The sequence below is a fragment of the Antechinus flavipes genome, chromosome 1, assembly GCF_016432865.1.
Source record: "Antechinus flavipes isolate AdamAnt ecotype Samford, QLD, Australia chromosome 1, AdamAnt_v2, whole genome shotgun sequence".
Taxonomy (NCBI): Eukaryota; Metazoa; Chordata; class Mammalia; order Dasyuromorphia; family Dasyuridae; genus Antechinus; species Antechinus flavipes.
In genome coordinates, this window is record NC_067398.1 from 206487118 (window position 1) to 206513615 (window position 26498).

General features: G+C 32.8%; 1 protein-coding gene across 8 annotated transcripts in view; it reads right to left on the minus strand.

The window, feature by feature from the left end:
• Positions 1 to 234: 234 nt before the first annotated feature.
• PAM (peptidylglycine alpha-amidating monooxygenase) overlaps positions 235 to 26498 on the minus strand; it is a 355927-nt gene continuing 329663 nt past the window's right edge. For 5 of the 8 annotated variants that reach the window (XM_051995214.1, XM_051995205.1, XM_051995242.1 and 2 more), the window contains 9 exons: positions 25151 to 25223; positions 24314 to 24524; positions 23227 to 23427; positions 19068 to 19183; positions 13722 to 13821; positions 11547 to 11600; positions 3487 to 3690; positions 1869 to 1925; positions 235 to 1090 (listed from right to left, as the gene is read on the minus strand). In XM_051995214.1, the coding sequence (XP_051851174.1) occupies positions 906 to 1090; positions 1869 to 1925; positions 3487 to 3690; positions 11547 to 11600; positions 13722 to 13821; positions 19068 to 19183; positions 23227 to 23427; positions 24314 to 24524; positions 25151 to 25223 (1201 nt within the window). In that variant the 3' untranslated portion in view covers positions 235 to 905. The remainder of the gene's footprint in view (positions 1091 to 1868; positions 1926 to 3486; positions 3691 to 11546; positions 11601 to 13721; positions 13822 to 19067; positions 19184 to 23226; positions 23428 to 24313; positions 24525 to 25150; positions 25224 to 26498) is intronic. The other 3 variants (XM_051995235.1, XM_051995250.1, XM_051995226.1) reach the window with 2 other exon arrangements.

The following is a 26498-nucleotide window of genomic DNA, read 5'->3' on the forward strand; positions in this document are numbered from 1 at the left end:
TAAATATTTAAAGAGAGCTTAATTCTTATACATGTATGCAAACTCTTGATCTGGTTTTTCTTATATTACTTGCTACATAACAAAATAGTTTCTAATTTTTACACAAAATAGCACTTTTTTTGCTTGCAGAAGTCATTGATAAAATTTCACCATACTTGTAATTTGTGTAGTCATTACAAAAGTTGTATACAAAACCTAAAAATATCCAAAAATTGCAAAGTACACTCTGACAGCTAATGCTCTGAGAACACTTTATTACACAAATTACATTCAGATTCTGAAAATAGCGTTCTAACAGTATAACCATCTAAAAATAAGACATCCCAAAAACACACCAACTGAAGAAAATTAAAAACAAAACAAAACTCTTTTTTTTAAATAGAGACTATTTTTTCTTTCCCTCATTGCAATATAATGTTAGTGATTTTAAAAAAATAGAAGGCGATTTAGCAGCTTTATCATCTTGTAGCATGTAGTTTTTCTGTACTGCCATAGGTTGGGAACACTGGACAGGAAAGGCACCAAAGAAAGAAATTGGCAATGGAAGAGCTATTGGGAAAATACTGTGTGAAAGCAGATAATGGGATCAATTTACACATAGAGAAAAGTTCCAAACTGTAACTGAGTAAACATTACATCTCTTAAAATAGTACAATGATGGAAAAAGAGGACTTCCCTCTTTCTCTTTTGTAGATGCTTACACAAGGATAATGGCACTATTATGATCTTTCAGGATACTCCTCCAGTTTAAACAGAAGCAAACTAAACTCAAAAGAAGAAACCAAAAGTATATAGTCCCACACAGAATAGTGCAGTTTACAATTAAGTACACAAAATTTTCAACGTGCGAAAGAGAAAGCAATCTGGTGTTCTTGGTAAAATGATATATCAAAGAAATCCAAGGCTTAGTTTAAGGAAGAGACAGGAGCTGGTAGGGGTGGAGGTGCCGAGTATTCTTCTTCTGATTCACTGCCTTCATCGTCTTTTTCTTGGTCACTCCCCTCAGTGCTGAGCCGGTCGAACCCTTTTCGACTGTAACCTTTGCGATTTGCAAAAAAGTTTCCAAGGTTTAGACCCCCACTTCCTTTGCCTGAATAAAGAAAGTATTGACAAAAAATTGAAATTAAGTTTCTAGGAATTTTTATGAAATTTTTTATCCCTAGTTGTTTTTGGTATACTTCACTTTTCCCAATCCTATTCACATTAATGACAACTGACATTATAAAATGGGAAAGTGAAGGAATATGTAAAAGAAAAAAGGGACAGTAGAAGTAAAGAATCCATTTGACAGAAAAAGAGCATTGTTATTTTCTTTATAACTTAACATAAATAATAACTAACTTTTATTTAGCACTTTAAGGTTTGCAAAAGTTATACTGAGAATGTAATTTGATCTCAAAGTAAAAACAAAGCTCTGCAGGCTATGTGTTAGCAATGGACTATTTCAGATGTACAATCTGTAGACCCTGCTGTTCCCAAGACTGTGCAGAATTATGTTAATAAAGCAATTGTTCATTCCAGTGACTATAAAAAAAAGCCACATCCACTATGACAATTACAGATGTGCCACAGGAATGATAGAAAATTTACAGAAGACAAATAGTGGTCAGATGAAAGGCAGATGAAGAGCATTAAATAATTTAGAACAGCAATGTACAGAAAAGGAAAATAGTTGGTACCATATTTCTACACACCTTCTTTGGTTTATTGGATTTTCACTGGGAAAATATGACCCCAGTTCCTTGGAAAGTTTAATTTTCAAAAAGAGAATATGAAATATATGCTTGCTCTTTCAGAAACATGGGTTTTTTGTTGACTTTGCCTGCATACATTTGAAGTAAATGGATTCTAAAAGGTCACAGACGTACCTCTCAGTCTTCCTAGTATTCTTCCTGAACTTGATTCAAGTTTGTGGTCAGAATCACCTGGAAAGAGATATCAAATTTCAGAATAAACCCGAACCACCATCTTTAGCTTCACAAGTACAACTTTGAGGACATAATCTGGATCTCATGAGTGATGATCGGTTAAAAAAGTTTAAAAAGACAATATAATTTCAAGTTAAAAATTAATAGTTAATATATGAGACTGTATGGTAAAAGTAGTTGTTTGTGAGAATTGTGTAGCCAGAGTTACAAAGATCTTGATTCTAGAGTTCTATTTTAACCTTAAGGTCAGAATTCCTCTTGTTTGAGAAAAGTTTCTACTTATGCATAATAATCACTTTTTTTCTTAAAGAACATTTAGAATGTATCCTCATATTATCTAAAGTTAACAAACCCTTCATTTAGGGCCCTTCTATGTGGAATCTGAAGCTAAAAATGTCTACAGAAGTGAAATGGGATCCTAGAGTAGATCATATTTTTATAACCATATCTTCATAATTTCTTTTTACATCTTTTCTTGTGAAGAACTTTTTTTAAATAATAGCTTTTTATTTCCAAAATACATGCAAAGAAGTTTTCAGTATTCACTCTTCCAAAACATGGTGTTCTAAAGTTTTCTCCCACTCGCTCCTCCTTCCTCCTCTCCTATATAGCAAGAAATCTAATATAGGTTAAACATGTGTAATTCTTTTAATTATATTTCTGCATTTATCATGTTGCATAAGAAAAATCAGATCAAAAAGGGAAAAAAATGAGAAAGGAAAAAAAGCAAGCAAATGATAAAAGATGAAAATAACTATGTTGTGATCCACATTTAGCCCCCATAATCCTTTCCGTGTATGATTTTCTCCATCACAAGTTGATTGGAATTGGCCTGAATCATCTCATTGTTGAAAAGAGCCAAGTCCACTTGTGAAGAACTTTAATCTATTTCTAGGAAAGATTAATATACAAAATATATCTGTAGAAAATTTAAAAATAGCAAGCACCACAAATATGAAGTTACTAAAGATATAGCAATGAGAGGAGCCAGAATGATTAAGCAGAAAGGTTCACTTTCTGAACTGCAAGATGGAACCTTTCTTTAGAAATCTAGCAACAGGTCCTTTGTGCATTCTCCAGGGGCTTCAGCGGGTAAATTCAAACCAATTTTCTGTTCTATTCTGTTTCTACTTAATTGTAGACCTTGTCTCACTCATGGAGTCCTTTGATGATCTGATGAAGATTATGGATCCCTGAATTTTTAGATGTACTGCATAAAATTATTACAAAGGAGATGAAGTATTAAAGGAAACTAGTTACCAAAATGGTCTAAGAAAAGTCTCCAATTTAAAGAAAATTATATAGGTGTAATCTCTGTACCTAAAGATGAAGTAAAAACTTAAGCATTTGACTTAAAAGCTTCAATTTTGGAGACTCCAGAAGCAGTTTTTATAATGATGGAGAAGTTATATGTAATATTTAGTGAATATTCAATAATGTTAATGAAAGAAAAAAAATACCTAAAAGGGATGACTAGGGGACAAAAGTCAGCAAATCACACCAAACACGCTTTTTTCAAAACTATGCTTCCAAAATAAAGTTGTTCAATTTTACTTGCCTCCATAGGCCCTTGTTTTCTTCCACCAAATAAAGACAGCAATAGCCAGCAGGACAACAATTGGAATAACGAGAAGGGTGATAATAAGAACAAAGGAAACTCCAGAGCCTGTCTCTTTGATCAATTTCTGTTTCTCTTGCATCTTCAGCAGCTCAGGTGATTTGGGTTTGTTTTCCACTTTGGTTTCAACAACTGTCTCTGTTTCTTCAAAGGAAGAAGAATTCACAATATTGACCTAACCCACATATTTCAATCCCCACCCCCCACCCAATCAATTATGGCTCATTAGAAGAAAATTTGTAAATTTTATGACTTTGAATTTCTTTCAAAGTAACAAGATAATAAAAATAGTTATGTATTCAGTAACAATTACTGAAAGTTTTTTTTTAACCTTCAAATTCATTTTCTCCAGTTTTCCTGTAGAATTCCTTCATCATCGGATGCATGGATCTTTCTTATATGAACTGAATGCAATTCTTTAATTTACATATAATTCTTAGATTCACTTAGTGAATCTATATCTGCCTACATAAATAGGATTGAATTTAGATTATAAAGTACTAAGCATCTAGTTGTGTCTTAAACTTACTTTCTGTAGCACTAAAACCATGGTGTATATGCAGGAAGGGGCTTAGTAAATGTTTTGAAGATGATAACAATACATTGTTGATAACAGGGTAGAGATATATGAGATTCTTTAAGAATGGAAATAAAATGAGATCTAGGCATCTGTCTCATTTTACTTATTTGCATTCATTCTTTCTTCATTCACTCATTCAGTGTTTAAAAGCACCTTGTACAAGACATTGTTAGGGGCTGAGTAAAATACCAAAATAAATAAGACATGGTAGCTTAAAATAATCTTATACAGGAGATTATGTGTATACAATAAATATAATTTAAGTGACATATAAGCAAGGGACATATAAACTTACATATAAATCTCTAAGGTGGACCAATGTCATTGTTAAAATTGTTAATAATTAACTTAATTTTTATTTACTGAGTATGAAAGCTATAATGGACAAAGTACTATAAAGTTTTTGAATCTTGCACAAAGATAGGATGAGTGCTACATATTATCTTTCTTTAAGATGCACTTTAAAAAATTTTTTTTGCCTCTACTTCCAATAGTATTTGGGCTTACAAGTTTGAAAATTCTTCTAGGAAGAAAAATTTGTCTAAATTTAGTATGTACAGATAGAGTCTTGTGGACTTTTGGAAATTTGTTTTTTTCATTTCTCTGGGGCAGAATTTTCTAAATTATTTTCAAGCTATTGAAGAAATAACTGATATCAGTGAGCAGTAGAAATGGGATGATTCATACTTTTGCATTAGATGAACCCTTTACCTTCCACTACTACATTCTTAGGGTTCAAAACCTAAAGGGAACAACTAATGGCCTCTCTTAATAGGGATATAATATGGAGATAAAGTATAATAGAATTTGAGGGCAAAAAAGTTTTGTATACTGCCTCTGAGTTCTCCTGGTATGATATAGACATAAAGTGACATAGAAATTGTGAATGAAAAAGTTTTATGGATTATTTGAAGCTCTTCTGATAAAGAAGGAATAAAGAATAGGAGAAAGGGTTTCCTGAAAACAAGGAAGTCCATTTAATCCATTGATCTAATATGACAATGTTATAGGAATAAGGGAGACTATTTTATTGAATAAAAGTGATTTTTAAAATGAATGTTTGGATTTTTTTCAACAGTGTCTACAGAGATATCTGTAAATATACAGAATAAATAAAAATGAAGGTGAGACAGTATAATGACATATTCTTGAAAGTCATGAAAATAGAAAAATGGATACTTAGCTCCTCTTCTCCCGTCACATGTAACAGACTTCCAAACTACCTGTCCTTGCAAGTCATTCACAACAAGGCTAATCCGCCTTCTTATTCTTGTCATAAAAATGTACTGAAAGTGCCAGGTATCACTTGAAGTCTTGGTAATCAAGACAAGAATAACATCTTAACTACCTCAGTGAGAGGACAAAAGAAGGGAAGGATGGATAGAATTTGGAACTTAAAATGTCATTATAATATTAAGTGATTTTAATATATAATTGGGGGAAAATAAAATATGTTTTTAAAATGGCACCTTAAATAATATTTCATATACATTGCTGGAAGTTTTTGGGATGTACTAGCACTTAATACTCCATGAAACATAAAGAGTGCTTGGAATATATATATATATATATATATAATACACATAGACATATTTATATGTATATATGCATACACTATATCTTCGAATAACTTATACTACTTAAAATGGAAAAATAATATGCTATCTTTTTGTGGTATTGAATACTATCTTTATTTCTGCTACTTTTCATTAATAATATCTAAAAATATTATTTTTATAAACTTACTTTACATATTTATGTTAGTGGAATTTATTAATTATATTAATTTTAAATTGAATCTCTCGAGTTCTTTAAGAAAGCAGTCATAACATCTGCAGAGAGACAATTTCATTTTTTTCTTTTTTCTTATTTTATTTTTTTCTTGTCTTTGATATAGTTAATATTTCTAAAGCTACATTAAATAAAAATAGTGGCAATGAATATGCTTCCATTTCCTATAGCCTTTCATTGCCCAATTCCCTTTCACCAACAATGCAAGTGAAAGAACAAGCCTAACCCCTTTCCAATTCTGATAGTGAGAGTTTATCTACTCATTTACTACCTATTATTGCCCTTATGGTTTTTTTGTTTCTGTTTCTATACATTTTATCATTATTAGTCATGGGCCATTTAAGAGAAAATTTGTCAGTCTTTTTCTCTTGTTCTGTTATATTCATTCCCCTCAACTCTACCCCAACCATGTCTTTTTCCAGTCCTGCTGACCCCTTCTACTGTGACCTCTAGAATTCCCATTTCATAGTGAACAAACTTTTCTTTTTATCTGGTTCTTTTTTTCTCATATTTCTACTATTAGTTCTCGCAAGGACCTGATTCCCTGCTGATGGATCACTGGTTTCCCCTCTACTATTGGATAGATATCTTTTTTAATTTCCCCATTATCCTTGTTCCCCACAGTCATTTTCAGGCTTCTCACTTTCTCTTGCATTCCCAAACCTTTCCCTTTTGAAATACATTCAGTCAAAAAGTTCCACCTAAATGTTTTATATAATTACCCATGTATAACTTATATATGATTGCTTACTATTTCAGGGAAGGGGATGAGGATGGAGGGAAGGACAAAATACAGAACTCAAAACTTTAAGTAAAAATGTTTTAAAAATTGTTTTAAGTTCCTCTGAATTTGAATTTGACCACTGTACTATACTGACTCTCCCCTGCAAGGAGTTAGGTATTTGGTTCACTATCTTCCTCTACTTCACAAATACTGCCCTGAAACTAGGGGACTTTAAAAATCTACTTACATAATCCTTAAATCCCCTATCCTCTCAATTTTTCAACTTCTTTAAATACTATAATCTAATCCTTTACTCCATCTTATCCACACATAGGGATAGTCCCATTATGATACATAAATATTCCATTTTCTTTAATTAAAACTCTGACAGTTCTCTACTTAATCATAACTTCTGATAATACTACCTTTCCTTATGTTTAATCCCTCCTAAATCTGTTTTTTGTCCTTATTAAAACTTCTAATACCCCAACCCTTCACTGCTTTCTTAGATCATTATTCCCTTTTACTTCATTTTTCTCTCTTTAACTTCAACTCAGTATAGCTAAGTCATTTCAGCTCTATACTGTCCTCTGCTTGAACCTCTTACCCCTTTTTTCCTATTGTTACTTTTCTCTTGCCAAACCTGAGACCTGCAATACTCCCAGTCTGTCCAATGTCTTTCTTGATTGTCAAAATTTCCATTTTTGTTTTTCATTGGAATTTTTGATGAATTAACTCTTCTAACTTTTTATCAGCATGCATAATTCATTGATCTGTTCTTTTAAATTTAATTTGCTGAATATCTTTAGAGACATAAATTCTTTTGGTATGATGCGTTATGATTGGCATTATCTATTGTTTCTATAATATGTTATTTAATCCATCAAAATTTGAGGATTAAATTTCTTAATTACTATTAGTTTGAACCATTTCTTCATAGTCCCTTTTTTTATCATACTTATAACTGTGTTCTTGTTTATAAAGAAGATGCTTAATATTTCTATTTTTTTCATTTGTTACATTTTGTTACTTCTAACATCCAAACCTCTCCATGCTTTCTTAGATCATTATTCCCTTTTGCTTCACTTTTCTCTCTTCAACGTCAACTCAATATAGCTAAGCCATTTCAACTCTATACTGTCCTCTGCACAATAACTATTCTTTTCTATAAAGAAGATGCTTAATATTTCTATTTTTTCATTTGTTATATTTTATGCCATACAATGTGGTCAATTTTTGAAAGGTACCATGTATAGTTGAAAAAACTGTGTGAGTATGTGTGTGTGTGTGTGTATATATATATTTATCATATCTATGCAGAAATATTATCTTTGGGCATAATAGTTTTTCTGTTTATTTTTAATCAAATTAGATTTATTTTAAACAAATAAAATTACTTTTTACTATGGTCTTTGTTTGACATCATGATTACTGCCCCAATTTTTTTTTAAATTTATATGAAGCATAATAAATTCTGCTTCAGCCACTCTGGGAAACTCTTAGGGTTCAAATGTGTTTCCTGTGAACAACATATTGTTGGGACTCTGTCTTCAATTACATTTTACTTCCTTTTTCTGTTTTATGGGTGATTCATCCCATCACTTTGCTAAATGAACTCCAGCAAATATCTGAGGAAGACTAATGACGAAAAAGAATATGAACCATGGGCCTATCTCTCCAGTCAAGAATAATATAAAAATTTGTTCAGAAACCTGGAAAGGCATAGAAGCATCTCTTATTATGCTCACTTATATAAATATTAATTGTGTATTTCCCTACGTCAAATCCTGTTAAACTTTTTCATTTTTCCCTTTTAGTTCCCTATTTACAAAGAAGGAGATTAATTAAGAGAAAGGATAAAAAAAGTCAAGTGGTCTCTTCCTAATCAAACAGATACTCTAAATATTGTTTTTTCCTCTTTTTATTCATCTTTTTGTGATCATCCTTCTGAGACTGAATTTTGTTTTGCTTCTTACTATTCCCACATGACTATTCTTTTCTATTCTTTATCTCAAATTCCTTCCCTCTCTTTTATTACTCTCAATTATAGTATTGTTTATATGTATGTGTATCTGTATATATTTAATCCAAGTCAGATAGATTGAGGTATGATATGGCCATCTCTTCTCCCCATCTGCCCCTTCACCAATGCTTTCCCCAGATTTCTATATTTTTGGTTTCATACATTCCACTTATATAAAATAGTAAGTTCCTCTTCTTTCTTCCTCATTACTTTTCTAATGTTTTCCTTTTTTTCTTTCTTTACTTTTCTCTCTTAAAACCAACAAGACAGCAAAAACATTGTTTTTCCTCATTTAGTTACCTCTTTGACTCCTAAAATATAAGGATTTTTAAGAGACCCTTATTTCTCCTCTTTCTATTAAAATATAAACACTTCATCACTATTCACTCCTTTCCAGTAGTTTAAGTATATGTATTTGTGTGTGTGTGTGTGTGTGTGTGTGTGTGTGTGTGTGTGTGTGTGTGTTTTTCTTTTTTTTAATAGTTGCTTGCAAGATTTTGGCTATGACATTCCTGGGAGTTTTCAATTTGGATTTCCCCCCAGAAAGTGATCTATGCATTCTTTTATTTTTTATTTTGCTCTCTAGTCCTAATCTAAGCAAGAAACCTAGTAGATTTCTATTTATAATTCCTTGAAAACATACAATTATAAATTTATTTTGGTCATGGTTTTTAGGATGTAAAGAGTCTTAAACTATCTCTCCTTGAACTATTTTCTAGATTAATCCTTAAAAATAATAAATGCCTTATTTTTTTTCTATTTTGTCTCATTTTGTTCAAATATTTCTTTTTGTCTTTAAGTCAATGAATTCTGTTTAGTCCATTTAATTTTCATGGATTCTACTATATGGTTAAGATTTCCCTTTTTTGTTCTAGGTTATTTATTCTCCTTTTCCCTTTTCTAAACTCATTGATTTTTTAAATTCTTGCTTTATTTCCTCCAGTTTAGTGATTCCTGTGGCCCAACTAGTTTTGTTCTCTGAAGTTCTGCTTGCAGTTGTTGTGCACAGATTTTCTAACTGTATTTACCATTTTTTTCTCTTCACTCATATTTTCAACCTTTCTTCTTGATTTGGTATTTTTGCTCATACCAGTTCACTCTTAGATGGGTTGAGTAAGTTCTAAACTCTTTGTAATCTGGTTGCCCTTGATCATTTTTGACTCAGTTTCTATCTTCTGTCTCAGCTTCCTAGTAGTCACCTGTAGGATCCGGCTTCAGTTGACTGCTGTTTCTTTCTTTTTGTATAATCCTCAATTGGGAATTAATTCCAACCTCTGCAGTTGTAAAACAGCTCTCAGAAGGATGTTGGATATGACTTTAGTCTTTGGACTCTTGAACAAGTCTCCTGACAATAGTTTTGATGTACTGTATTGGTAGGAAAATCTCTGTCTCTCTATTTGATGATCCATGGGGAATAGTTTTGGATCTGGATTCAAGGGACTGATTATAGGAGCTGCCTTGACATGTATGAAAAGCTTTACTTAACTTTAGATCCATTTGTGAGCGGTCAGGATAGCTTCCCTCTTATACTTACCTCTGCTAGTTTTGGTCGAGTTATTGGAATTCATGATGCTTTATCTAGTTTGACAGCCTTCCATTTCTTTTTATTTCTTCCTCTCCCCTGCTTCACTGCCCCACTCCTTTCTCCACCATTCTGACATCAAAGCATCTGTGTTTATTTACATTCATACTATCTTTTCAGTCAGATGCCTCTACCTCTGCAGGTAGATATCTTTTTGTGTGATTCTTGACTGAAGAGATGAGCTTATTTTTCAGATTTCTTTATCATCTTTCTGGGACCCTTTTCAGATATTTTTGGAGTTTACCTGGGTCTTGGGCTTTTCTATGACCTTTCATGTCACAATTTTAACTGAAGTGGTTTTGACTCTTCAGAGTGGCCTATAACTCTAGTTGATGTATAATCCTCTTCAATAGCTAGCAATCAACTTCATGTCCCTTGTTTCACAAATATATTAAAAATGTTACATGTGCCCTTATCAGAAATATGAAGAAAAGATGTGAATATAAATTAAAATTTTAAAGTTATTTGTTATTTATTTTATTCTTATCCCTTTCAATTTTGAGTTAATTAAATTGATCTGCCTACTTTATGTCCCTAAATTCATTCTTTGTTCTTATTTCTTTTCAATTCTGTTCACAAGAAAGGAAAACAAGTAAATCTAAAGTGCAAATTTAAAATTCCAATAGAATCATTTTAAAGCAACTATTAACTCAGTTGGTGTGCTGCTGAAATGAGATTAATGAGAATTCTTAACTGTTCTAATCATATCTCAGAGTTTAAAATCAGTAGCATAGATGTAAATATAGGCAGATCCTTGGAAAATTGTAAATCATTTAATTCTGATTCAAAATGAGCTTACTGCTTCCCTGTGGCTCTATAACTACTGATAGTAAGAGAAGTGCTCATGGAGTTGCATTAATTTCTTTTGGCAATTAGGCTGCAACGATAATGCATTAAATACTAAGGTATACTGCTAGAGCCCATTAGCAAACTGCTGTTTATATTTTTTAAATGGCTCTTTCTGCTTGAGAAAAAGTTCATGGACTTTCAAACAGGGAGTGACTGACCTTTTGCTCACTAAATGGATCTGGCATACTCAGTATAGATCCTTTGACACTTTCCATTGCATCAGGTCAGGGCATTTGAACTCATTATTATAGCTCTGTTTATCAGGGAAAAAAACCCCAGCAGCAACAGGTGTGAGTTTAAAGGTTCAAAACTTAATATACTTCATGGACAAATTACCAGATCAGTTGCTATATTTATCTTGCTATTTTTTTTTGCAGGTGCTATTGTGAACCACAAAGAAACCCATTGTGAATTAGCTTGGTTGTTCAATACTAATAGGAATCTGACAAACCTTTAATTTCGTGCACCTCAATACCAGCCTTTTTAACTGATCGATGTTCCATTTCTGTAACACAGAAAACACAAATAGGGAAAAGGAAGGCATTTGAAGGGAGCAATTTTGATAATAATTTTATTTTAGAGGATTAATTTGTCAAATACATTCATTACTCCTGTCACAACGTACTCAAGTACAAACCACAGATTAGAGCATCTCTCTCTGAATCCTGAATTTAGAACCACTAAGGAAAGTTAATATGACCTTAGTTAGATACTATATATTTATATTAAGCTTATCCTTAGGCTCCTCAGTGTATAAGACTGATTTGTCAAGTGGTCCTATTTCCAAAAGGATAATGTCTTAACTTATTTCTAAAATCATATCACTTTTGGTTATCAGTTGTTGAAATCGCCTAAGAAGAAAAAATTACATATATTTTTTTGATCTCAAAACTTAGCTATCCTTTCTTTGGCCATTCTACCACTTTTGCCATCATTGTGGAAATGGAGCAGTATAAATAGAACTGAGAAGCATTTTTTACTTTTGTCTATATCATGGGTTGACGTGGCCAAATAATTGGTAATTAGTTGAGAGCTAAAGATGATCCTCTCCTAGCTTAGTAAGGCTGGCCCTTTGGCCATATGAGACTGCCTCTCCATATTTGTTTGTTTGATTTTTTGTGAGGCAATTAGAGTTAAGAAATTTGCCCAGAGTTATACAACTAGTAAGCATGTGAACTCAGATCCTCCTGACTCCAGGGCTAGTCCTCTATCCACTGAATCATCTGGCTGCCCCATCTTCCCATATTTGATAGCTTTTCTCAACAATGATTCAGCTGGTCTAAGTGACTTTAAAATATGCTAAACACTAAATGATGCCATAATGATGAAACACAGGATATACCTTTCTCTGTACTTAACTTTATCTGAGATCATTATCATAAAATGGAAAAGTGAATTGGGAAGATTTAAAAAATTTTTCCAATTTTTTGGCTAAAGAAACCATTTTGTCATCTGATTACATTTTATAGATTCCTTTTTGATTTGATCACTTCTCTCTTGCTGTGGCTAATGCTCTTTATTTTTCTCAAGTTTGAAGATTCCTATCACAACCTATTCCAGCTAAAGGTAGAAACTGCCTCTCCTGGTCAAACAGATACAGAAGAAAGCTTGTAGAGAAAGCTCTGGAGTTAGAATCAAAAGAGCTTGGTTCAGAATTGGCATCCTTACTGGTTTTGTGACCCTTAAGTTGCCTGAGTCTTTCTCCTCAGTAAAATGGAGGTAATATTTACACAGTTTATTTCCTAGGAACACTGTGAGGAAAGCAAGATTTAAAGATTTATGAACTATTATCTATAATTGTCTTTTTCTGTTTTAGAAATGTCCATTCCTTATTCTTGATTCTAATCAGGGTATATTTGTATGTGTATGTACACACATAAATCGATATATGTGTGTATATACATACATACACATTAAATATAATCTCTACTAGAATCTCTTGACCTTGGGAAATTTCAATCAGGTATTTGTCATCAACTAGTTTTTCATATACTTGAACAAGTGAAAACTTCATATTTGCTACCCACAAACTTGTTATACATGTGGAAAGTGGAAATAAAATTCCAGTAGAAGGATAAGAAATCTCAGGATTAATTGAATATAGCTAGATAAAGCAAAACTTTGGCCCCAGGTGAACTCTAACACTGCATGCAAATTTAGCAGTCTTACATTTGGAGGAAACTGAAGTCTCAATGAAAGAGCAAAGGTGTTTCCTCTTTGGGATTCTGTTGTTTCTGATGCAAATCAGAGTTTCCAGGAAGCTTAGCTGCTCCTGATAATTGAAGAGCAACTGGGGAAACAATGTTGAAATAATAAAAGCATACGAGGCACATTTCTCAGCCAAGACAATCTCTTCCCTCTAAAGCAAAGTTGGATTTGACTTGCTTTTCAATGCATTAAGCATTGCTTCAGGGGCTGAGACTTTCCTGTAAATTAGCTGAGGAAATAGAGGTATAACTGTGCCAGAGAAAAAGTTGCTTTTTCTAATTAGCTAAAACACAGAACTGAATTGCATAACTGTGCTGTAGTTTAATAAAAAGATTTCTCTAGAGACACTTGTGCTTTCTTATTTGAGCAGCTTAGCCAAGAAAAGCAAACATATGCAATGCAACTAGAGGAAACCTACTTTCAGTGGTGGCGAACTTCCATACAGTGTTTGCATGAGCATCTCCCACATAAACTGTCCCATCTTCTGAGGCGACAAGATCATGGGGCATGTCAAAATGCTGCCAAAAGAGAAAACAGTAAATTACCATGGCAACCCAGAAACACAAAAGAAAGAAAGAAATCAGAAATCAGACACAAAGCAGCAGTTCAAATTCTGATATCCATCTTCTCAGTTATAAAAGGAAACAATAGTTTTTAAAAAATCTATGAAGAAGAGAAATTCATTTTGATTACTCATCTCTTTCAAAGGCAAACATTTACATAGTAATCGATTGATATCTAATTTCCTGTGATGCAGCATTCTGTGTGTGTGTGTGTGTGTGTGTGTGTGTGTGTGTGTGAATGTGGACCTGGAAAAACCTAGGAAAAGTATCTCTTAACTAGGTGACTGTTGATTGCTTATGCTTGAGAGTCAGCTTTTTTATCTGTAAAATGAGTATATTAGTATATGTAATAATTTTCATATCTTTGTGAGAAAATGCTTTATATCATTAATATTTACTTTATATTTGTGCTACCTAAAATGAAAATAATATTATGTGAAAATATGAAAAAACAGAGGCCAATCTTGGAATTAAGAAGATTATCCTCCATTTCTGCCTTAACTGCCCAGTCCTGTAGGCAACTCTCTAAAATTATCTACAGTAGGACCACAACAATTAATCCGCAAGTTCCGTTAGAAAATTATTCTGCCAAAATAAGTATGAAATTTTGGCAATTATGTGTATTATCCTCTCAAATTTCTTTCTAGATGTTTGCACCATCAAAAATATTGGCTCTGTTACACAAAAAGCTTCAAAAGGGTTAGTCATAATTACTTGTGTTGTTATGCATTCTCAAAATGCTTCAATGTGAATATTTTTTCAATAAGTCAATATGACCATGATTATGCAAAGAAGGAGGATATTCAAAGGCAGAGAATATTTAGATTCATTTTTGTAGTCATACAAGAGAGATCTCCAATATTTTAAACCAATATTTAAAGTAAACAGAATATTATACATATAATCACTTAATAAGTAGTTATCCACACTTCCTATATCCATATGTTTTGACATAATAACTGCATTGATGATATTCAGATTATCTTCATTTCATGTATAAGGACAGATGGAATTGCAAAGATATATTGTATGATTTGCTTAGGGTCATCATATGATTGTTGATTGATTGATCATACTAATCCTTGAAAGGACAGGATTACAATTTTGAGTTCCTGACATTTCCATCTGTTTTCAGAAGCCTCTAGATATGGTTCATGTGTTATATTTGGCAGGATATAGGAAATTCCATCTAATTTTTGTCCAGAAGACATGTTTGAGTGTATAATTATAAAATAATAAACAATAACCAGGATGTGTACTTCTCAGGTAACATCTCTATGCCTTGAGTTGTGCTGAGGTTAAAGTGCGGTAAGAGAGCTAATTGCTTTTCTTAGTACAATTAAGGAATGGCCAAGGATTATAGGCCTTGAAGCATTCTATTACAATTAAAAATTAACAAAAATTGGCAATAAAATTGAAAAAAATCAGCTAAGCATGGCAACAAAAGCATGAGAGCTATGTAAATGTGCAAAGACATACAGGTAAAATGGAAACAAAAGGTTATATACACTGCTCTCTAACAGGTGTTTTCTCGAGGTGTTTTCTACCCTGGGTTCAACTATTGAGTGGTACCAGACTTGCAAATGTGACCATTCAATTTACTTTAGCAAACATTTGTTGAATACTTATGTCCATGGTACTATGTTGGACTCTAGGGACAGAGAAACAAAAAAAGGAGACTACTCATTTCTCAGATCAAAAAGACAGTTCCTGATTTTCTATCATAGGGTTTTTCTGTAAAGTACTTCATAAAATAGACTAGAAAGCAGATTGCATTTCTCCTTGCAGAAAAACATCAATGTCAAAGGCTGCACACTCCTGACCAAAACCTCAGCGACAAATGTCACAGACATGACCAATAGCATGCTGTAAAAGCAAACAAAACATATAATCTATAAATCAACTACTCCAAGCCCTCATTTTATAAGAGAAAATTGAAACCCATAGGATATAAATTATTTGTTTGACAAAACAGGTAGTAGTTACAAAACAAGGGCTTAACCCCAAATCATCCGATTCCAAATCGAATATTTTTTCATTCTGCCACACTTCCCCATCTTTTCCCACATATCTGAACTCTGGAAAAAGAAAATAGAATGAAAAAACTATTAACTTGGAGTTGACTTTGAAAAGAAATTTTTTTATTTTTGTTATTGTACTTTAAAGAGGTCAAGAACTGTGACATTAGAAAGTGATATAGTTGTCAAGAGAAAACAAGATTCACCATGGTAAACCAAGAACTGAGTTAGACTTCTTGCTCCTAAAACACAATTCTCTATCATAGTAGAAAACCAAACCTTCCTAAAATTAGATTCTTGGAAGACAATGTCTCCACTACAGTAAACATATTCTTCCTGTTATACTTAGAAAATATTTTGTTATTCCATTTTAGCTTCTGTGAAGTAGCATTATTAGCTTTATTTACATATAAGGAAAATGAGCCTTATAGACGTGAAGCATTTTGCTCAAGAGCAATAACTAGTAAGAAACAAAGGAGAAGCTGAAATCCAGACTTGAGGACCTCTGGTTCGATGTTCTTTCCACTCTGCCCCACTAGGTCCCCCAAAACAAACAGTATTCTTGGACCTATTTTGAAGCCCATCATCTTCCACACTCTAGAAAGCAGTGTTGCCTTTTTTTCCTCCTTAAATGTCTGAAATTTGTCATCATTACAAATGCATTTTATTGATTCTTTCATTTCTTTTACTCATGAGCCAAAGTAATGTAATTCCATCCATTCTTCTGACACATTTGTAACTCTCTTTTTTGGTCAGGCAACTTCTGCTGTCACTTCTAAGTACTAAGACTCAAACTAAATTGCAAAATAGATAATGGTCTGCATGAAGGAGGGAGTTTTCTCAACAGGAGTTCTCCATCCCACTGAAATCGACAATCCAGTCCAAAAGGTAAGCAAACAAAAATGTGAATTGATATTTGAGTGTAAAATTAGGGAAGTCCTTTGTAATGAAATTCATATATAGGCAATGAATACCTTTATTCCATAGCCTTCCCTGCATTTATTAAATAAGCACAATCCTCATTATCATTCTGTACATTTTTGTTATATATTAGTTGATAGAAAGGGTGTTATATTTGGACTTTTTTCTTCATTTTGTCATGTCATATGGGTATTTAGTATAGCAATTATTTTATAATAATAATAACACCATATATTACAAACATCACATATATGTGAGTATCTATGTATTTACATCTATTTGTATATTACTCCACTGTGCACCTGCTCTCCTGGTTTCAACTCCAAAAAATAAGATGTCCCAATCAAGATAAAGTCATTACCTCTAAATTCACTGACATATGGTTAACTCAACTTGATTGAAGCCACCTCCCTCAGCCTCTTCTCCTTTCTGACTGGAGGACTAGAAGGCAGAGTGACAATTCCTCCCAATATCTTCCTTCACAGAAGGTAGAAAGTAAATTCTTAGGTCACACCACTTTGCATCTGCTGAGATGAGTGGCTTCAACTCCACTGAATAAAATGCTTTTACACTGAATACTCCACAGCCTCTCTTCATTTTTCTGTCTTCTTTGTGTGTTGTCTCCCTCTTTAGACAGTAAGCTGATTGAGGACAGGACTATCTTTTTATATATTGCAGTGTTTGGCACGTCGTAGGTGCTTAAAAAAAATTTATTGGGTTAACTTCCAACCTCTGACTAGATTTTCTTTAATTTCACATTTCTGCTGGGGAGCAAAGACTAACTTGGTTAAGAACCCCAGCTTTCCTTTTTTTAAAGAGGAACACCCTCCAAATTAAATCTTTTGAGATGAATGTATTTAAGTAATCAGAATTAATGGGTCAGTCAAAGGAAAATGCAATGTAATATCCAGGATGTTGCATCAGACTTGAAGGAGCAGAAGTATGTTTTAAAAGAAATATAACAGACAAGAAATTTACTTTTTTCCTTAAGTAAAATAGCTTTCATATTGTGGTAGATTTAGGTATCTTAGTTGTTTTTATCCAATATACTAAAAACACTGTGAATTATCTTAGATTTTTTGTTTAATTAAATTGTTATCATAAAGCTGGGTGTACTTGGAAACATATGATATATAAAATCAAATGTAATAGGAAATCTCTGCAAATTAAATGCCAGATGTTTCATGCAAACATAAATACATAATTACACACATACACACACTCATTACAATTTATCTCTTCATTCATTTCAGTTCTTTCTACTCATTTTCACATGGAGTTTTGAAAATATCTCAGTGTTTTTAAAAGATATTATGAATTTAGGGCTCTGAGATAATGAGAAAAGGAAACTGATCACATAGAATCATTATGACGTTTAAAAATGATACTACTGTATAGACAGAGATTACTAAAGAGTTCTTTTTCATGACCAGACCATGCTTCAATTCTTTTTTTCCTTTTTTTCCCTCTTCTCTTTTTTTTGGGGGGAGGGGAAGGGGAAATTGAGGCAATTGGAGTTAAGTGACTTGCCCAGAGTCACACAGCTAGGAAGTGTTAAGTGTTTGAGTCCAGATTTGAACTCAGTTCCTCCTGCCTTCAGAGCTGGTGCTCTATCCACTGTACCACCTAGATGCCCCTCAATTCTTATAAACAAAATTTTTTTTTCTGGCTTGGACAAATTGAATTAAATGCTAATATCAGAGTTTCCAGGAAAAACATATGGCCAAATCAAAGTCAAATTAGTTTTTCTTTCAGGGCTGGGATAGCTAAGTTAAATATATTTATGCAGTTTTCCCCTAAACAGCTAAGGCAAGGAAGTTTCCTATTTTGGGTACTTTTAATTAAATGAAATTAAAATATTCTTGGGTATGTAAAGTCTACTAAGGATCTTAAAGTCACCCAAAACATTGAGTGGCACCTAAGATGAGAGTTGGGGAACAGAAAATGTGAATTAATCAATTAGTGATGTAAGGGTAAACCCCTCCAAAAAAATCCTGTATTAAGTTAAGAACTTTAGAAGTTGAGAAGAAACACAACAGTCATCTTCTTCCTCTACCTTACCTTTTATTTGTGGGGGGACTTCTCAATTAACTAAAATATATTAAGATCTATCCATTAGTTAATAACCAGTTGATATACCAGGCCTTGATAGTTGTTCATAAAGTTTAAAAAAAGTTTAGGACAATGGATAATATGTATGAAAAGAATACTTTAATTTTGTGTCTAAAAAGGAAAAACTAAAAAAAAGCTTATTAAAAATACCTTTCTCACTGGAGTGAACGTATCTATAATTTCCCCACTGGAAAAGTTCATTACAAATCCTTGCAATGGTTGTTTATCTCCAAGGTGAGGCTTTCCATTCACTGCAAAGAGCAAACCTGTAACAAAACACATGATTATCATCTTCTGGAATTTGGAAGAATTCCAAATTGGAAGATATTGAAATAATTTAATTTAATGACCATTTATTAAAATCTACTATGTGTAACTGTCTATACTGTTCAATGACCAAGAGATATATATAACAGTCCCTGCCCTCAAGAAGTTTAACATTCAAACAGAAAAGTAAATAGAAATACATGAAAAAAATACAAAATCATTTCAAAGGAGAGAAATTATTGAGGTGATCAGAAAAAGTCTTCAATTAAAAGTGACATCTGAACTTTGCTTTGAAGGAAGTTAAAGATTCTAAAATGTCAAGAAGAAGGAGTATATTTCAGACATTTGGGACTAATTTTGCAAAGGTATAGAGATGTGGATGGAATATAATGTATGAGGAATACCTGGCAGGTAACCACTTGACCAGAGTAAACAATTTGTGAAGAGGAGTAAAAAAAAAAAAAAAAAAAAAAAAAGCAAAATTAGGAGTCATGATGATTTTGTATTTTATATTAAGGGTAATATTGAGCTAATAAAGATGTTTGATGAAGGCAGTAACATTGTCAAATCTGGATCTTTTTTATAATTTTATTTTTCTCTGTTACATGTAAAGACAATTTTTAATATTTAAAAAATTCCAAGTTCCAAATTCTCTCCCTTTCTTCCTTTCTTCTCTTCTACCCGAAAAGGCAAAAAATTTGTAGGAGTGCAAAACATTTTAATATGAGCCATGTTGCAAAAGAAAACAGACAAAAACCCCAAGAAAAATAAAGTTTAAAAAATTATCATTTGATCTGTTTAAAGAAAAATAATTTGGCATTTGATTCTGGATGGGAGAGGGAAGGGAAAGCAGAGACTAATTAGTGTGACTGAGAGATGATAACAGCTTTAACTGAGTTACAACCTACAACCAATGAGGAACTCCAAAGAATAGAAGTTAAAGACATCATCAGGAAACTGTATAATGGAAAGAGGATGGGCTGGTAATGTGGCAAGACCAAGAGATTACAGGTGGATAACCAGAGTGGTTTTTTGATATCTATTCTGAAAAAGAAGAATTCCTCCCACTTTTCAAGTGGATTCCCCAAAGCAAATTTTTGGTAAAATATGGACAAGAGTCAAAAAGGAGGTGCAGGCATGAATTAATGAGATCAATTAGCTGTGAAGGAAAGGAATCTAAAGAGACATGATGAGAGAAGACATTTTATTCTGTAGAAAAGACATCTTAAGAAGATATTTCAAATGTCATCCTGAGAAATGTAACGGTGAGGCAATGATTCTAGTTGTGTATGGAGGAGTCGGCAATTGTAGTGGACTACTGAGATTTGGACTATGATCTTCTTTATAGCTGATATGATGCTGACATATTTAAATATGTCATTGTGCTATTTATTAAATAGGTGAAAAATGAAAAGGAAGATTGATGAAATAAGATATAAACTGAGATAGGGAGCCAAGATGGTGGAGAATAGATAGGACATTATCTAATCTCTCCCTGGCTTCCTTCAGGAACAATGCTAGATCAAGACTCTAAATAGATTGTGGAGTGATAGAACAGACAAACAGTTGGAGTATAATAATTTTCCAGCTTAAGGTATCTTGGAAAGACTTCAGGAAAAGTCTGTCTCAATTAGGCAGGAGGCAATATGGTGCTACATGGGAAGGCTGGGCATGGGGAATCTGGTGTGAAGTTCTTAGCCAGAAGCCTCTAGCCTGGTTCAGAAGGCCAGTGGATCAGCAGACTAGCTGTGAGATTTCCAACACAACAACAGAAGGTTAATTGTGAGCCCCCAAACCCCAGAGTAACTAGCAGGACTTGGCCAGGCCCACCTAGTACAGTGGGAAAGCCTGTCACATTACTGCCCTGGCAGAGTCAGTCAGAGGCCTCTGTCCCCCTACAAAAGAAGCTTGGAACAATCTCCCCTGTGCCCTAAGAGCAGAACCCAACTTATAAAAATGAGCAAAAAAGCAAAAAGAGGCCTGATCATAGAGAGTGACTATAGAGACGGAAGATCAGAACACATAAAAAAAAGAGGACAACAAAGGGGAAAAGCCCTGAAATGAAGTCTTAAAGGGAGATATGAACTGGAAAAGCTCAAAAAGTATCCAAACTGAGTTGATCTGTTACCATTTGAGAATTTGTTTTCAGAGTTTGATGGGACTAGAATCATGTTATTATCTACCCATAAATACTGGACCATAGATTTTTGCTTTGGAAAAAACCTCAGAGGATCTCTAATTCCAATTGTTTCAGGTTTTCTTTTTTGGTTTGTTTATTTTTTAGAATTTAAAGAACTGTATCTGAGTTCTGTACTCTGTATTCTGAGATACTGTATCTTGGCTTGCTCATGTTTAAACAGATTTAAACAGTGGTAGAGACAGGACTCAAAGATAGGTATTCTGACTTTATTCAACACTCTTTCTGCTATACCACACCTTAGTTCTTTTTTCGTAACAATAAAAAGTTTCTTCTCTTTCACATATACTTCCTTATCATTTTTCGTCCTGCTATTTCACTATTTATTGCAACAAATTTTTGTTTATTTATACTGATTGAAAAAAATGGAATATTTTCCTTGCGCATATATTTTCATTAACTGAGAATTATGATGATATTTATTTTCTTTAAAAAATTAAAGATACCAATAAAAATTTTTAAATTAAATAGGAATACTACTCCTGTTATTGTCCATGTCATATTCTAGACGTTTTATGAGAGATATTTGAGCAATAGATGATTATTACCTCTAGAAGGATTTGATTTTAGAGAACAGAACAACAAAAACTACCCAAATTTGGCATATGTTGAAGTAATTTTGGAATTTCTCATTGGAAATGGTGATGTCAACAAGGTAATAGGTATCCTCCTTCTGATATGAGCAGATCCAATATGTCAATATATCTAGTTGACATTCCAATCTCTTCAAAATATTAACATAATGTTGTGAACAATAAACTGAGACTCAATATCTGCATGCTGGGATTATATATTTATGTGGGAGTGGAAGAGAAAAGGGGAGGGAGAGAGACAGAGACAGTGATAGAGTCACAGAGAGACAGACAGACAGACACACACACACACACACACACACACACACACACACACGCACACAAAGAAAGTAGAGGATTAGATGTCTCCAAGTTGAAAATTTCAAAATTCACCCGATTCCAATTCTTCTAGGAAAGATATGGGGGAAAAGTCCTTTTGAAGATTTCTCAGAGACTGTCTCTATAACTAACTGATGGTGTTATTAAGGAATTTGCTAATCCATAAGGACTACCTTTAATGGTAACAAAGGAGAATGGAATAATGCATATATTACTAGACTTTTTTTAAAAAAAGTCAAAATGGGCCAATATATCATACCATGAGATCAAGTCATCACTATTTGCTGAAGATTGGGCATAAACCACTTTACTATTGATTTTGCATTTTGGAGTATCTGAAGATTGAGAAATCAGTATATTTCTCAGCTTGAGAGATGCTAAAGGAAAATTACTTCCTAGTTTTGAGTTTAGAGCTATGAATATAGATCATAGGCTGAAAACATTTGGGCAGATAAAAATAAAATAAAAATGTCTTAAGTATTTATTAACCTCTTTGGATATCAATCGGAAACCTCACTTTTTAAATGGATTTCCTTTTTTCTTTGAGATAAATTATTCATTTTTTCCTTTTCCTTTTGAGTAAAAGAAATAAATGCATTTTGATCACTGATTTCATCACATGCCAACAACTGTTGATAATAATAGCAGATATATTAAATTGCCAATATACAAGACAAACTTAATGAAAAATCAATATTGTAGGAAGACCTTTTTTTTTTTTTTGGAAATTTTAGTTATTTCTTTTTAAAGCAAATTCCTTATTCCCTATAATTGGGCAGATGAAAATGATCCCGATATATCCACCCAAAAAATTGGACCGAATTACACAAAACAGTGATAAGGAAAAGTTTAGGAAACAGAATATGAAGCTATGGAAAACAAATTTTAAAGGTAAAGTTTAACATGATAAAAATAAGAAAGAAATATAAACTACCTGTTGTATATGAAATGGCAAATACATTTCTTCCAAATGCTGTATGCTTGATCTCTCGCACGAATTCTTTGGTTTCTATTTTAAAACATTGAATGCGACCATTTTCTCTATCTGCTACACATAATTGACCAAAATGAGGCACAAGGGTCAAGCTGTGAGGAACTTGGAACTGGCCTGGTTTAGGATTGCTTCCTGAAGACTCTATAATAAGGAGAAAAAAGCAGACACATCGTAAAAAACAAACATCCTGAAGCTCATTTTTGAAAAATTTGTTGTCAAAAATTCTCTAGTTCTGAGGGTAGATGAGAGGAACACCTTATAGGTTTATACCATAGTCTTTCTTACCCACAAATACATTGGCAATCTTCTTCCTTATTTTTTCAAGGAACAGTAAATGTGTAGAGATTATTTATTTTCACTTTTTTTTTCCTTGAGTGTTTCTGGAATACTAATAATAGTCCATGTCGTTGTGAATCATTAAACACCACAATTTCAGTAGAGTCAAAATTGTTGGTGACCTAAGGTCTCAGTAGAAAGAAGACTACAGGGTATGTGTTTTCACAGTTTGTGGTATGTTGCTAATGATTATTTGATCATGAGAAATCATCTGGGGCATATATGATCAAAAAAGGAGGTGGACTATTCAGAGATAAGAGATGGACAGTCCAAATACTGCATTAGGTTGTACCCACAAAATATTAAAAGAACCGTGGGAAGCCTCAAGAACATTGGGTGAATCCTCTGTAGAGAATTCATGTAAATATCTGGACAACAATTATTGAAGTTCAAATGGATTGGAGGGGTTGCTCCCTGCATCAGTGGAAGAAGTATCAGCCAGATGATCCATCTGAATATCTAAGCATGTAGTTAGGTACCAGAAGTTCTAAAAAATTTAATGCAGTTTTAAGCCATAGAATTATGACTTTTGGGGACACCCCATATAAATGTGAATTTTTATTTTTGTGCCCATAAATGAAAGATTCTGGGATTGCTTGCTTTCTTCATTATCAAATCTAATTCAATTGTGTACTTCACTGATAGTTGCAACAGTAAAGAATTTAAAATTAACAAAAGCCTTGTTTAATACCTTCTCCCCACTGTGAGATAAACACTCCATTCTTGGAGAATTGTACAATCCGACTATTGCAGTACCCATCAGACACATATATGGTTCCAGTAACTGGGTCTACAGCCACATCGGTGGGTTGACAGAAGTGATTTTTGTCACTTCCTGGCTGCATGCTTCTTCCCAAAATTAGCAGAGGGTTTCCTTTACTTTTTGGATCTAGTTTGAATACCTTTCAAAAAGATAGAGGAGAAGGTACAGATAAATATTTTGCATAATAATAAGCAGAAACACGTACCCAGATCACAAGAGAACCATTCCCAAATAACATCATTAATTTAATGGTACTCCATTGAACTATGAGAGTTAGAAAAGCTAACTTTCACAAGAACAATGACTATGATAATTATTTCATTTTCTATATTCTCTAGGACAATGCTTTGTCCATAGATTGGTCTCAATAAATATTAACTTACTTGATGTTTGAAATGAGAAGTTTCAAGAAAACCAATTAGCTCATATAGTGTCTACTATATCCCATTCACCACGCTCCCATAAAAAATGGTATGTTTGAGATATTGTGAGAGCCCTTCTAATCGAAGTCTTAATCTTATCATTGGGGAAAAGGTCCTTTGGTAAGTTACATGATTTATTTATTAGCAAAATGTTTACATAGTTTCACTAATTAGTTGTCATGCTAGGTCTTGGGAGAACCTAGACAATTGCAATAATAATTTAAAAAAATAGCTCATGGAAGAATTAAGCTTCACATTCCATGTTAGCTTCTACAGCTAAGTTATTACTACTAAGGTTTTTTTGTTGTTTTTGCTTTTGCTAAAAGTAATACAAATTATTTACCTGATGAAGAGCTACATCTGTCACCCAGTAATTTCCATCTTTATCTATACTCAAACCATGTGGCAAGTAAAACCTGGAAAATAAAAACAACTACGTCATTTGTCTAATAAAAAATTAATGAAATACAAGCAGATACATTTTGTGAGACAGTATAAAACTAATAACAATTGATAACATATTCCTAAAGAAATTGTGGAAAACACTAAAACTAAAGGTAAGGCAAAATATCACATATTAGAACAACAGTATGCTATAATAGAGAGCCTTCTGAATTTGAATTCGGGAGAACTGAGCTAGGATCTTGGCTCTGTTAACTATGAGATGTGCAATCTTGGACAATTCACTTACTACTCTAAATGTCAGGTAATTCATTTGTAAAATGAGATGATTTGACTATATTTTTTCTAAGGTCTCATATAAGAGTATGAGTTAAATGTAGAACCACATGAAAGCAATGAAATCTATTGTATGATGAAATACAAATACTATTCAACTAATTTTAGAGAAAAATATGTACAGATTAACATAGGAAGAGATAATATCCCTTCAAAATTTAACATTTGCTTTCCTAATAAATGGGAAAAACAATATCTTGAGCCAACAAGAAAGAGACATATTTGCCTAAAGGTGTATTAAGTCTTCAGAAAACAGTTGATAATTAAATTTAAATGCTTGGTTTATGGAAAGAATGGCAGAAAAATGGAAATCATGGAAGCATAACAAGAAAAACCAATATAGTGTTGATTTGCTTGAAAATCTAAGATTTTCTGATAATAATGAAAATTTAATCTAGAAGAGTAAGGATGTATATACCCTACATTCCAGAAGCAAGAATCTGTTTCACATCAGGTAAACCATTTAGTATCATCCAGCTTTAACGTAAGAATGTCTATGTGTGTGAATTCTCAGAATCATTAAATTTTGAATATTATCTACTTTTTGATTTATTCTTCTTTTCCTAGAGCAGAAAAAGCCTGAAGATTTTCTGTAGAGAAAGGAATTTAGGTGATTTTTAGAGACTTTCTAGATCATCCAATCAATTTTATTCAATATAATTAAATGAGCATTTCCTCTAAGTACTTTACTTTCCAGGGCCACTGCTATCTACAGACAATACAAAGATAAAAATAAAATAATCTTTGCTTTTAGAGTAGATATAGCAACAGTTACACAGAAGTATGTTTATTTTATAAAGAGGTATATTTATTTATAATTTAGAAATTGTAAAATTTACAAAAAGTAAACAGAAAGTGATCTGAGGAGTGAAGGTGGGTGAAGTATTAACCATTAGAAAGATCAAGACTGGTCTCTTAAGGTCAAAAGATCATAGATTCAGAGTTATAAAGGG